We start from the raw sequence: 14,723 nt of genomic DNA, 5'->3' as shown, positions 1-14,723 counted from the left end.
GGATCACCTTAGGGCTTAGGTTGAGTACGTGCTAGAGTGACAAACAGAACCACATTGGCTGACTTGCAACAACACCTGGTTGAGGAATGGCATGCCATCCCACAGCAAAATGTGGCTAGGTTGGTGACCAGCATGAGGAGGAGGTGCCAAGCTGTTGCGGCTGCGTTTGGACCTGCTACTGATGAGTTAGTTCCAATAAAGTGTGAAATTAATAAAGTGTTAAAATGGCCAATAGGCTATATGTTTTTTTGTTTTTGTAAACCACTCCTACAACTGGCTTTGTTAGTCTGTCTGTCTGTCTGTCTGTGCACAAAAAATTACCACGGTTGCTATGGTCACCCAGTTCACACGGGTGTGATTTCATTACGTCAGACATTACGTCAGACCACAGCTGATCAGTCTATATAAGACCTTACACCACTCAGTTCACACGGGTGTGATTTTTACCTTATTACTGTGTGAGAGTGCAATCATCCAATCCACTAAGCAACTCAAAGCAAGGGTGAATACCAAACATTAGCCATTAGCCACACGTTAAGCTGTGTTGCTCATCCCACGAATGCACAATCCTTACAAGCTATACCTTGTTGTAAAAGTCATTAAAATGATATAAAATACAATACCAATTTGCATTATTAAAGTGGAGGAAACAATGGACCAAAGTTAAGTTTCCGAAATTTTGTTGCTGAGTTTTTATAGATTGTATGCACAGTTTCTCTACCTTTTCGCTTCCCTGCTCTTGGGTAAACATTACATGTTTACCCACGTGTGTGTGTGTGTGTGTGTGTGTGTGTGTGTGTGTGTGTGTGTGCGTGCGTGCGTGCGTGCGTGTCAAAATAGGTTAAACAAATAAGCGTTGGAAGTGATCGAGGCTCACATAGCACTCCTTGTTAACAACTTCCAGATGTCATGACGGCCACCGACACACCATGCGATAAATATCACGCAGTCTGGATCATTTTCTTCATCTTGGGCCTGGGAACTGTTTTGCCATGGAATTTTTTCGTGACAGCAACAATGTACTTCATCAGCCGGTTGAAGTACCCGGCCGTCGATGGCATCGGTGCAGTCAATGGGACCGCAGTGAGAGGGAACAACACACAGAACGCGCTGCAGTCCATCTTCAGCAACGCCATGACACTGACTGCCATGGTGCCCATGCTCATCTTCACCTGCCTCAACTCCTTCATCCACCAGAAGATTCCCCAGAAGCTGCGAATCTCGGGCAGTCTGTCGATCATCCTGGTGGTCTTGCTGTTGACCACAGTGCTGGTGAAGGTGGAGGTGGCGCCGGTGCCCTTCTTCTGCCTCACCCTCGTCGAAATTCTCTGCACCGAGTCCTCCTCTGCCATTTTCCAGGGCAGCCTGTTCGGACTGGCAGGGCTGTTTCCTGTGTCTTACACCACGCCCATGGTGAGTGGCCAAGGGCTGGCCGGCATCGTGGCTGCCGTCTCCATGATCTGTTCCCTGGCCACTGCCTCATCTCAGCGGGACAGTGCCTTTGGCTTCTTCCTGACAGGCTGCGTTGTCACCCTACTGGCCAACCTCTCCTACCTTGCACTGCCCAGCATGGCATTTTTCCAGTTCTACACAGAGAGCAACCGACCCAGGACCACCTCTGGTCAGGAGAACAAGTCAGTTGTCGCGTTCAGTCTGACCGAAGAGGAGGACAAGCCAGTTGTTTCTGTGGTTGCCGTTGTGAAACAGATCTGGGTGATCGCAGTGTCTGAGACTTTAAACTTCACCATTACCCTTGGAGTGTTCCCAGCCGTCACGGTGGGCGTCAAGTCCACGATAGCCGAGGAAGGAGGAGCCTGGAACACCTACTTCATCCCCGTCTCATGTTTCCTGCTCTTCAACGTGATGGACACCCTTGGGAGGAGCCTGCCGGCGGTCTGTATGTGGCCGGGTGCAGACCGTATCACCTGGCTGCCCATCCTGGTGGGCATGCGGGTGGTCTTCGTGCCTCTGTTCATGCTGTGTAACGTGCAGCCTCGTCACCACCTGCCCGTGTTGTTCAGCCACGACTCCTGGTACATCCTCTTCATGATCCTCTTCGCTCTCTCCAGTGGATACATGAATAGCCTGTGCTTGTGCTTTGGACCCAGGAAGGTTGCACGGCATGAGGCAGAGACAGCAGGCGCCATTATGGTCTTCTTCCTGGCCCTGGGACTGGTGCTGGGTGCAGCGATCTCCTTCGCCTTCAGAGCCATGATCTAGAACAGTGGTCTTCAACCTTTTTCATATCGAGGTTCATTACTTATTCGGCATTTGAGCCACGGACCACCATTATGAGCCCAAAACTAACATATATTTTGTTATCGTTGGATAAGATTTTGTGTGTCTTCTCCTTCCAACATGCAAGCTTTCTATTCCTGGAAAGTTGAAACGCGATAATGGAAGCCATCGTTCTCACGATAATAAAAATCTTTTTTTTTTTTTCAAAGAATCTTGTTTAAAACAAAATCTGCCTAATGATGATGTCACTGGTGGATGGGTTTCTGAACTGCCCACAGCCCTCCAATGAGACACACACTAAGTAGAACATTAGTAAGGACCAATTATATGAAGAGAAAATGAAAAGTGGTGAAGTGGTCCTTTAATTTAGGCCTGAGGCCGATTCTAAAAATGCCTCTAAATCCTGACCTAAGTTTTCTGAAAAACTTCAAATATGTATATAGCAGCAGCAAAAATGTAACATTTTTCAATACTGTACAAACTGTACAGAACCCCAAAATGGGTTCCCGGCCTGAGGGGGTAAAACACCAAAAGGGGTTCCCGCCCAGAATGGGTTAAGACATACACACAGATACTACTCAAACACCTACTATTTACTTAGTCAAACGGGAGGTGAAAATAAACCTTTTTAACACTACATCTTGTAAACCATTATGTGAAAAAGAAAATAATTTAATACTAACATTGTATCATTTCCAGAGGTGGACAGTAACTGAGTAAATGTACTTGAGTAGCCTACTGTACTTAATTACTAATTCTGAGGATTTGTACTTTACTTGTACGTTTTGTTGTACAAGTTTTTTATTTGTACTTTTACGTGTAGTTAAGTCAATTTGCACAAGTTTGTTTGCACTTTTACTCAAATACTGGGACCTACTGGGACCCATACTATAGTACTCTGTCCACCTTTGAATCTCAGCTTAGACAAAACTGACTTTCCAATACAAGTTGTTCTGTTAATGAAATCAATTGAAGAAAATGAAACAGTAAACTGTAACCATAGTAAAATGAAACATCAAGCTATAATAGCAGTGTTGTTCTGGCTATGGTGTGCAGGAGGCGGGTGAAATGATATGCCTCTCCTCCAGAGAGACTTTGAAGGGCCAGGTTGAGGTAACAATAGGCCAGCCAGACAACTTTCTAATTTACTATTACTGAAAGAAAATGTGAGTTTGTTGATTCTATTTCCCCCCCCCCCCCCCCCCCCCCCCCCCCCCTCAGCACAAGTCTCAAGCTCTAGTGTCTAGAGCTCCCCACACCATGGTTCTCTAGTGTCTAGAGCTCGTGGATTTATCCCCACACCATGGTTCTCTAGTGTCTAGAGCTGGTGGATTTATCCCCACACCATGGTTCTCTAGTGTCTAGAGCTCGTGGATTTATCCCCACACCATGGTTCTCTAGTGTCTAGAGCTCGTGGATTTATCCCCACACCATGGTTCTCTAGTGTCTAGAGCTGGTGGATTTATCCCCACACCATGGTTCTCTAGTGTCTAGAGCTCGTGGATTTATCCCCACACCATGGTTCTCTAGTGTCTAGAGCTCGTGGATTTATCCCCACACCATGGTTCTCTAGTGTCTAGAGCTCGTGGATTTATCCCCACACCATGGTTCTCTAGTGTCTAGAGCTGGTGGATTTATCCCCACACCATGGTTCTCTAGTGTCTAGAGCAGGGGTTCTCAACGTTTTTGGCCGGGGACCCCCGGAAATGCTTTGGCAATGTCTCGGGACCCCCGCCCCGCCCCCTCCCGAACCCCAATATAAATTGACTGCTACAATAACCTTAAACCATTTTGGGCGGGAACCCCTTTTGGTGTTTTAAGCATTGTTATAATTTTGCTATTTAAAAATAGCAGATCTACAAGCTCATAGCCACCGAGTGGCGCGCTATGAGCTTGGTCTGCTATTTTTGAAAAATCGTGAAAAAAAAATATATATATATATATTTTTTGGAAAATAATTTGGGGACCCCCTAAAATAATTTGGCGACCCCCCGAGGGGTCGCGACCCACGGGTTGAGAACCCCTGGTCTAGAGCTCGTGGATTTATCCCCACACCATGGTTCTTGGCGCTTTCTTCCTCAAAACTCCCCTTGTCTGTGGTAGTGTCTCGCAGAGGGTCCACCTTGACCCCTAGCGTGACCTCGGGCCGAATCTTCCCGCTGACATGTTGTCGTCTGGTCTGTTAAATTCCCTCCTACCAGTCTGTTGTACACTGGCCGCCTTATCATGAGGTCACATTCCCTATCCCTCCCCCCACTCTCCTTCGACCCCTATGGTGCAGTGTTGATTTTGTCGACTAAAACTAAGACGAAAAATGTTCATCGACTACCTTTTTTACTACCGAAAACTAAATGGAAACTAAATACCCCCCCCCCCCCCCCCCCCCCACAGGCACACACACACACACACACACACACAGAAACACCCACACCCATTGCTGTAGGCCCAAGAAACTTCACTGGGCCGGCCTGTTCACAATTTTAGATTTCACTAGGTGTGTGTGTGCGTGTGTGTGTTTGTATAGATTGTATGCACAGTTTCTCTACCTTTTTGCTTCCATGCTCTTGGGTAAACATTACATGTTTACATTACATTACATAACATTACAGTACATGTTACATGTGTGTGTGTGTGTGTGTGTGTGTGTGTGTGTGTGTGTGTGTGTGTGTGTGTGTGTGTGTGTGTGTGTGTGTGTTTGTGCGTTGGAAGTGATCGAGGCTCACACACAGCACAGGCTCATACAACTTGCAGATGTCATGACGGCCACCGACACACCGAGCGATAAATATCATGGAGTCTGGATCATTTTCTTCATCTTGGGCCTGGGAAATACTTTGCCAGTGAATTTTTTCTTTACAGCAACAATGTACTTCACCAGTCGCTTGAAGTACCCGGCCGTCGATGGCATCGGTGCAGTCAATGGGACCGTGGTGAGAAGGAACAACACACAGAACGCGCTGCAGTCCATCTTCAGCAACGCAATGACACTGACTGTCATGGTGCCCCAGCTCATCTTCACCTGCCTCAACTCCTTCATCCACCAGAGGATTCCCCAGAAGCTGCGAATGTCGGGAAGTCTGTCGATCATCCTGGTGTCCTTGCTGTTGAACGCCGTGCTGGTGAAGGTGGAGGTGGTGCCGGTGCCCTTCTTCTGCCTCACCCTCGTCATAATCTTCTGCGCGGGTTCCGCCGTTGGCATTTTCCAGGGCAGCCTGTTCGGACTGGCAGGGCTGTTTCCTGTGTCTTACACCACGCCCATGGTGAGTGGCCAAGGGCTGGCCGGCATCATGGCTGCCGTCTCCATGATCTGTTCCCTGGCCACTGCCTCATCTCAGCGGGACAGTGCCTTTGGCTTCTTTCTCACAGGCTGCGTTGTCATCCTACTGGCCAACCTCTCTTACCTTGCGCTGCCCAGCATGGAATTTTTCCATTTCTACACAGAGAGCGACCAACCCAGGACCTCCTCTTGTCAGGACAAGAAGTCAGTTGTCGTGTTCAGTCTGACCAAAGAGGACAAGCCAGTTGTTAATGTGGTTACTGTCGTGAAACAGATCTGGGTGATCGCCATCTCTGCGACTTTAAACTACACTATTACCATTGGAATGTTCCCAGCCGTCACGGTGGGCGGCAAGTCCACGATAGCCAAGGAAGGAGGATCCTGGAACACCTACTTCATCCCCGTCTCATGTTTCCTGCTCTTCAACGTGATGGACACCGCTGGGAAGAGCCTGCCGGCGGTCTGTATGTGGCCGGGTGCAGACCGTATCACCTGGCTGCCCATCCTGGTGGGCATGCGGGTGGTCTTCGTGCCTCTGTTCATGCTGTGTAACGTGCAGCCTCGTCACCACCTGCCCGTGTTGTTCAGCCACGACTCCTGGTACATCCTCTTCATGATCCTCTTCGCTCTCTCCAGTGGATACATGGAGAGCCTGTGCTTGTGCCTTGCACCAAGGAAGGTTGCACGGCATGAGGCAGAGACAGCAGGCGTCATTATGGTCTTCTTCCTGGCCCTGGGACTGGTGCTGGGTGCAGCGATCTCCTTTGCCTTCAGAGCCATGATCTAGAACAGTGGTTGTCAACCCTTTTCATATGGTCCATTATTTATTTTCCATTTGAGCCACGGACCACTATTTGATGAGCCCAAAACTAAAGAATATTTTGTTATTGCTGGATAAGATTTGGTTCACAATTGCATGCTGTATTGATGTGGTACAGTGATGGTACCATAGGAGAGATAACAGGCAAACGTTCAATTCTTCTACATTCTCTAATTGTGTGTAGACTTCTTGTAAATTAGGTAACGCAGATGTTAAACAATAATTTAACTCTTGAGAGCGTAAAACTTAAATCAAATGGACCCGTAAGTAGGGATGGAGCTTGTACATTTTCATTGATAACCTTATCGTTCAGGCTTATCGAGACGGGTTCTTATCGAGCCCACTATCAAGTATTTTCTATTATTTTGTGGAGACAATAACTTCTGAATAGGGTTGTCCCGATCGGATCGGGTGATGGAAATCGACTCCGATCACATGATTTTCAAAATATCGGAATCGGGGAGCAAAGCTCGTATTTTTAATTGTCTAATGTAAATCTCAAAGAAAGATGTAAAGCAATGAGATTTTGTGAAAACTGTTGTGTGTATGCTAGTTGTTTTCCTTCTGGTCCCAGTCAGAGATCATCAAACAAAGACTCACACTCAGAGGAAGACACCTATGATGAAAACAAAGGAAATGCAACCCCCGCTATGCATGATGGCATAGGTGTCTGTAGTACTCTCTCTGAATGAAAGAGATACTCTTTAAGAGTTTTAACTTGACTTCGGTTCTATAAGCTGTAGAACTGTATTCACTCTAATTAACCAATACATCATTATTTCTTTTCAAAAACACAATGTATAGTCACATTTTGCCTTTCAATAATTGAAAGGCAACACAACAGACTAGACTAGAGTGAGATACATTAGGATCATTGCTATTGTGATATGGCATAAGTGTTATATAAAAATATAAAGATCGGATCGGGAAAGATCGGTATCGGTATATGTCTCAAAATGAAATGCATTTTAAGTATTAAAAAATGCAAATATGCAAAATAGTAAAAAAAAGGCAAAGAAGTTTAGGGATAGGCTAAGGGGTTTAGCGGTGACGAAAATGGAGCCCTAGGTCTACTAGCCAGGATAAAAAATCTACCCTAATCTGCTCACTGCTAATACCCTAAATTTGCCTTAATCCAAGATGGCCCTATTGATAACCTATTATAAGGCAATATTTTCTAAATTTCATTAAGCTTTAAATATCATGTGACGTGTCAAACTAGGGGGTTTTCATGATTCTGTCATTTCTGAATCCATTCCAAGCATTAATTTTGCACAAAAATCACTCCTTGGGCTAAAAACGGCCACAGCCGTCATCACAAATGTGACGAGGTCAGCACATTTTGGGGACATTTAGGTAAGTGGCAATGGCCAAATTAAGTCCAAGGAGTGTTTTTCATGCCAAATGAATGCTTGGAATGGATTCAGAATCATGAAAAACCCCTAGTTTGACACGTTACATGCTACTTAAAGCATAATGAAATTTAGAAAATATTGCCTTAATCATGAAGGTAAATTTAGGGTATTAGCAGTGAGCAGCTTAGGGTAGATTTTCTATCCTGGCTAGTAGACCTAATGTCCTGTCAGAATCAGTTGAGAAACAAAATAATCCAACGGATGGAATGGAATGCCGTGAGTCCAGACCCCACCCAATTGAACACTTGTGGATCACCTTAGGTTGAGTACGTGCTAGAGTGACAAACAGAACCACATTGGCTGACTTGCAACAACACCTGGTTGAGGAATGGCATGCCATCCCACAGCAAAATGTGGCTAGGTTGGTGACCAGCATGAGGAGGAGGTGCCAAGCTGTTGCGGCTGCGTTTGGATCTTCCACCCGCTACTGATGAGTTAGTTCCAAACACTGAATGTGAAATTAATAAAGTGTTAAAATGGCCAATATAATGTTGTTGTTTTTTTGAGTGGTGTAAACCACTCCTACAACTGGCTTTGTTAGTCTCTCTGTCTGTCTGTCTGTCTGTCTGTCTGTCTGTGCAAAAAAAATGAGCATGGTTGATGCTGATTAGTTGATGCTGATTTCATTACGTCAGACATTACGTCAGAACACAGCTGATCAGGCTATATAATAGCCACACGGGTGTGATTTTTTTTACCTTATTACTGTGTGAGAGTGCAATCATCCAATCCACTAAACAACTCAATGCAAAGGCTGAATACTAACCATTAGCTATTTTGGTAAATTATTTGGAGGCACTACCCACACGTTAAGCTGTGTTGCTCATCCCACGAACTTACAAGCTATACCTTGTGGTAAAAGTGACTAATCATTAAAATTATATAAAATACAATACCAATTTGGAATTGTTAAAGTGGAGGAAACAATGGACCAAAGTTAAGTTTCCGGAATTTTGTTGCTGAGTTTTTATAGATTGTATGCACAGTTTCTCTACCTTTTCGCTTCCCTGCTCTTGGGTAAACATTACATGTTAAACATTACATGTTTACCCACGTGTGTGTGTGTGTGTGTGTGTGTGTGTGTGTGTGTGTGTGTGTGTGTGTGTGTGTGTGTGTGTGTGTGTGTGTGTGTGTGTGTGTGTGTGTGTGTGTATGTGTGTGTGTGTGTGTGTGTGTGTGTGTGTGTGTGTGTGTGTGTGTGTGTGTGTGTGTGTGCGCGCACGTGCGTGCGTGTCAAAATAGGTTAAACAAACAAGCATTGGAAGTGATCGAGGCTCTCTCCTCCTTGTTAACAACTTCCAGATGTCATGACGGCCACCGACGCACCAAGCGATAAATATCACGCAGTCTGGATCATTTTCTTCATCTTGGGCCTGGGAACTGTTTTGCCATGGAATTTTTTCGTGACAGCAACAATGTACTTCATCAGCCGGTTGAAGTACCCGGCTGTCGATGGCATCGTTGCAGTCAATGGGACCGTGGTGAGAGGGAACAACACACAGAATGCGCTGCAGTCCATCTTCAGCAACGCCATGACACTGACTGCCATGGTGCCCATGCTCATCTTCACCTGCCTCAACTCCTTCATCCACCAGAAGATTCCCCAGAAGCTGCGAATCTCGGGCAGTCTGTCGATCATCCTGGTGGTCTTGCTGTTGACCACAGTGCTGGTGAAGGTGGAGGTGGCGCCGGTGCCCTTCTTCTGCCTCACCCTCGTCGAAATTCTCTGCACCGAGTCCTCCTCTGCCATTTTCCAGGGCAGCCTGTTCGGACTGGCAGGGCTGTTTCCTGTGTCTTACACCACGCCCATGGTGAGTGGCCAAGGGCTGGCCGGCATCGTGGCTGCCGTCTCCATGATCTGTTCCCTGGCCACTGCCTCATCTCAGCGGGACAGTGCCTTTGGCTTCTTCCTGACAGGCTGCGTTGTCACCCTACTGGCCAACCTCTCCTACCTTGCACTGCCCAGCATGGCATTTTTCCAGTTCTACACAGAGAGCAACCGACCCAGGACCACCTCTGGTCAGGAGAACAAGTCAGTTGTCGCGTTCAGTCTGACCGAAGAGGAGGACAAGCCAGTTGTTTCTGTGGTTGCCGTTGTGAAACAGATCTGGGTGATCGCAGTGTCTGAGACTTTAAACTTCACCATTACCCTTGGAGTGTTCCCAGCCGTCACGGTGGGCGTCAAGTCCACGATAGCCGAGGAAGGAGGAGCCTGGAACACCTACTACCTGGAACACCGTCTCATGTTTCCTGCTCTTCAACGTGATGGACACCCTTGGGAGGAGCCTGCCGGCGGTCTGTATGTGGCCGGGTGCAGACCGTATCACCTGGCTGCCCATCCTGGTGGGCATGCGGGTGGTCTTCGTGCCTCTGTTCATGCTGTGTAACGTGCAGCCTCGTCACCACCTGCCCGTGTTGTTCAGCCACGACTCCTGGTACATCCTCTTCATGATCCTCTTCGCTCTCTCCAGTGGATACATGAATAGCCTGTGCTTGTGCTTTGGACCCAGGAAGGTTGCACGGCATGAGGCAGAGACAGCAGGCGCCATTATGGTCTTCTTCCTGGCCCTGGGACTGGTGCTGGGTGCAGCGATCTCCTTCGCCTTCAGAGCCATGATCTAGAACAGTGGTCTTCAACCTTTTTCATATCGAGGTTCATTACTTTTTGGCATTTGAGCCACGGACCACCATTACTGAGCCCAAAACTAACATATATTTTGTTATCGTTGGATAAGATTTTGTGTGTCTTCTCCTTCCAACATGCAAGCTTTCTATTCCTGGAAAGTTGCAACGCGATAATGGAAGCCATCGTTCTCACGATAATAAAAATCTAAATATTTTTTTCAAAGAATCTTGTTTAAAACAAAATCTGCCTAATGATGATGTCACTGGTGGATGGGTTTCTGAACTGCCCACAGCCCTCCAATGAGACACACACTAAGTAGAACATTAGTAAGGACCAATTATATGAAGAGACAATGAAAAGTGGTGAAGTGGTCCTTTAATTTAGGCCTGAGGCCGATTCTAAAAATGCCTCTAAATCCTGACCTAAGTTTTCTGAAAAACTTCAAATATGTATATAGCAGCAGCAAAAATGTTACATTTTTCAATACTGTACAAACTGTACAGAACCCCAAAATGGGTTCCCGGCCTGAGGGGGTAAAACACCAAAAGGGGTTCCCGCCCAGAATGGGTTAAGACATACACACAGATACTACTCAAACACCTATACTATTTACTTAGTCAAACAGGAGGTGAAAATAAACATCTATTTTTTAACACTACAACTTGTAAACCATTATGTGAAAAAGATAATAATTTAATACTAACATTGTATCATTTCCAGAGGTGGACAGTAACTGAGTAAATGTACTTGAGTAGCCTACTGTACTTAATTACTAATTCTGAGGATTTGTACTTTACTTGTACGTTTTGTTGTACAAGTTTTTTATTTGTACTTTTACGTGTAGTTAAGTCAATTTGCACAAGTTTGTTTGCACTTTTACTCAAATACTGGGACCTACTGGGACCCATACTATAGTACTCTGTCCACCTTTGAATCTCAGCTTAGACAAAACTGACTTTCCAATACAAGTTGTTCTGTTAATGAAATCAATTGAAGAAAATGAAACAGTAAACTGTAACCATAGTAAAATGAAACATCAAGCTATAATAGCAGTGTTGTTCTGGCTATGGTGTGCAGGAGGCGGGTGAAATGATATGCCTCTCCTCCAGAGAGACTTTGAAGGGCCAGGTTGAGGTAACAATAGGCCAGCCAGACAACTTTCTAATTTACTATTACTGAAAGAAAATGTGAGTTTGTTGATTCTATTTCCTTCACACCATGGTTCTCTAGTGTCTAGAGCTCGTGGATTTATCCCCACACCATGGTTCTCTAGTGTCTAGAGCTCGTGGATTTATCCCCACACCATGGTTCTCTAGTGTCTAGAGCTCGTGGATTTATCCCCACACCATGGCTCTCTAGTGTCTAGAGCTCGTGGATTTATCCCCACACCATGGTTCTCTAGTGTCTAGAGCTCGTGGATTTATCCCCACACCATGGTTCTCTAGTGTCTAGAGCTCGTGGATTTATCCCCACACCATGGTCCTCTGGTGTCTAGAGCTCGTGGATTTATCCCCACACCATGGTTCTCTAGTGTCTAGAGCTTGTGGATTTATCCCCACACCATGGTTCTCTAGTGTCTAGAGCTCGTGGATTTATCCCCACACCATGGTTCTCTAGTGTCTAGAGCTCGTGGATTTATCCCCACACCATGGTTGGTTCTTGGCGCTTTCTTCCTCAAAACTCCCCTTGTCTGTGGTAGTGTCTCGCAGAGGGTCCACCTTGACCCCTAGCGTGACCTCGGGCCGAATCTTCCCCCTGACATGTTGTCGTCTGGTCTGTTAAATTCCCTCCTACCAGGCTGTTGTACTGGCCGCCTTATCATGAGGTCACATTCCCTATCCCTCCCCCCACTCTCCTTCGACCCCTATGGTCCCCCCACAGACCATATACAGATATTTTGTTATCGTTGGATAAGATTTTGTCTGTTAAATACTCTTACTCAGAATCCTAACTGTCAACTTTTATGCTGATTGATATCTCTCAGGCCCTGCCTTGCGGTCTTCCGCACTAAAAACACATAGAAATCCCTTGATTTCACATTAAGATTAACTCCAGTTTATTTTCCTCCCTGCATTCCTCTATCTTGATTTAAAAGGTCCAAACCAACACTATGATGGTTGTTCTTTTATTTCCCTTCCCTTGTACTGTAACACCTTTAACATACTTATATAATGTCATCTGAAATGAATACATCACCTGCTCTTGGGTAAACATTACATTACATTACATTACATTACATTACATTACATTACATGTTACGTGTGTGTGTGTGTGTGTGTGTGTGTGTGCGTTGGAAGTGATCGAGGCTCACACACAGCACAGGCTCATACAACTTCCAGATGTCATGACGGCCACCGACACACCGAGCGATAAATATCATGGAGTCTGCATCATTTTCTTCATCTTGGGCCTGGGAAATACTTTGCCAGGACATTTTTGCATGACAGCAACAATGTACTTCATCAGTCGCTTGAAGTACCCGGCCGTCGATGGCATCGGTGCAGTCAATGGGACCGTGGTGAGAGGGAACAACACACAGAACGCGCTGCAGTCCATCTTCAGCAATGCAATGACACTGACTGCCATGGTGCCCCTGCTCATCTTCACCTGCCTCAACTCCTTCATCCAACAGAGGATTCCCCAGAAGCTGCGAATCTCGGGAAGTCTGTCGATCATGCTGGTGGTCTTGCTGTTGAACGTCGTGCTGGTGAAGGTGGAGGTGATGCCGGTGCCCTTCTTCTGCCTCACCCTCGTCATAATCTTCTGCGGAGGTTCCGCCGTTGGCATTTTCCAGGGCAGCCTGTTCGGACTGGCAGGGCTGTTTCCTGTGTCTTACACCACGCCCATGGTGAGTGGCCAAGGGCTGGCCGGCATCGTGGCTGCCGTCTCCATGATCTGTTCCCTGGCCACTGCCTCATCTCAGCGGGACAGTGCCTTTGGCTTCTTCCTGACAGGCTGCGTTGTCACCCTACTGGCCAACCTCTCCTACCTTGCACTGCCCAGCATGGCATTTTTCCAGTTCTACACAGAGAGCAACCGACCCAGGACCTCCTCTGGTCAGGAGAACAGGTCAGTTGTCACGTTCAGTCTGACCGAAGAGGAGGACAAGCCATTTGTTTCTGTGGTTACCGTCGTGAAACAGATCTGGGTGATCGGCGTCTCTGCGACTTTAAACTGCACTATTACCCTCATTGTGTTCCCAGCCGTCACGGTGGGCGTCAAGTCCACGATAGCTGAGGAAGGAGGATCCTGGAACACCTACTTCATCCCCGTCTCATGTTTTCTGCTCTACACCGTGATGGATACCGCTGGGAAGAGCCTGCCGGCGGTCTGTATGTGGCCGGGTGCAGACCGTATCACCTGGCTGCCCATCCTGGTGGGCATGCGGGTGGTCTTCGTGCCTCTGTTCATGCTGTGTAACGTGCAGCCTCGTCACCACCTGCCCGTGTTGTTCAGCCACGACTCCTGGTACATCCTCTTCATGATCCTCTTCGCTCTCTCCAGTGGATACATGGAGAGCCTGTGCTTGTGCTTTGGACCCAGGAAGGTTGCACGGTACGAGGCAGAGACAGCAGGCGCCATTATGGTCTTCTTCCAGGCCCTGGGACTGGTGCTGGGTGCAGCGATCTCCTTCGCCTTCAGAGCCATGATCTAGAACAGTGGTCTTCAACGTTTTTCAGACCAAGGAAACCATCAGTGGTGTGAAGTAACTACTCATACTCATGTATGGTATGGTAATTGCAAAAAAAGTGATTCCAAGACTCTGGAAATCGGATGAAATACGTCACTTCAAGACCTCGTTAAATAACTGAACTTACTTGTATACTACATACTGTGTGGAGAAAGTGTGCTATGATATGATGGACAATTCAAATAAGTTCTATGTTATATGGCAGCCATTCCTAGATCACCTTGCTCAAATGCCACACTGAACCTATCAGTATTTAGTTGTATGTTCTCCACTCCTTACATAATCTAGCAGTGTAACTTATTGTAATGTAATGATGACTCATTCAGAATGAAATCATGCCCTGTTTTTATTTTCTTATTTTTTTTCTTTTCTTGTCTTGCCACTCTTTTTTCTGTCTCTTATTTTGAAAAAAACTTAATACAAATATTAAACCAAAAGATTATACATGCAGTACAGTACGAGTCACTCTGACATTTCCTCCATAAAAAACGGATAACCACATTTGCTCCCATGATTTAGTCGGTCCAGAGACGTTAAGACGAACTAAATCCAATTATGCCAGAGCCGTAAAGACGGCTTTTCTGGGGAAAAAAATAAAATATATATATATTATTTTACATTCTTTTTTTTTTTTATCCATATTTTGAAAATTCCTC

At 46.2% G+C, this 14,723-nt stretch overlaps 1 protein-coding gene and 1 pseudogene across 2 annotated transcripts; both read left to right on the top strand.

Annotated features, from left to right (window-relative positions):
• Positions 1-909: 909 nt before the first annotated feature.
• On the top strand, positions 910-6,302 carry LOC306913328 (uncharacterized protein; the record flags this gene model as incomplete). The annotated part of the gene is made up of 2 exons (XM_079489915.1): positions 910-2,208; positions 4,968-6,302. 2 exons carry the CDS (start codon positions 910-912, stop codon positions 6,300-6,302), a joined length of 2,634 nt encoding a protein of 877 aa, XP_079346041.1.
• A 2,755-nt stretch (positions 6,303-9,057) lies between these two features.
• LOC306913327 lies at positions 9,058-14,031 on the top strand (annotated as a pseudogene). Its single transcript has 2 exons — positions 9,058-10,360; positions 12,694-14,031. The product of its transcript is annotated as an uncharacterized misc_RNA (transcript).
• Positions 14,032-14,723: the final 692 nt, after the last annotated feature.

The sequence above is a fragment of the Electrona antarctica genome (genome assembly GCF_951216825.1).
Source record: "Electrona antarctica genome assembly, chromosome: 20".
In the NCBI taxonomy this organism is placed as follows: Eukaryota; Metazoa; Chordata; class Actinopteri; order Myctophiformes; family Myctophidae; genus Electrona; species Electrona antarctica.
This window is presented reverse-complemented; position numbering and strand designations above follow the sequence as displayed.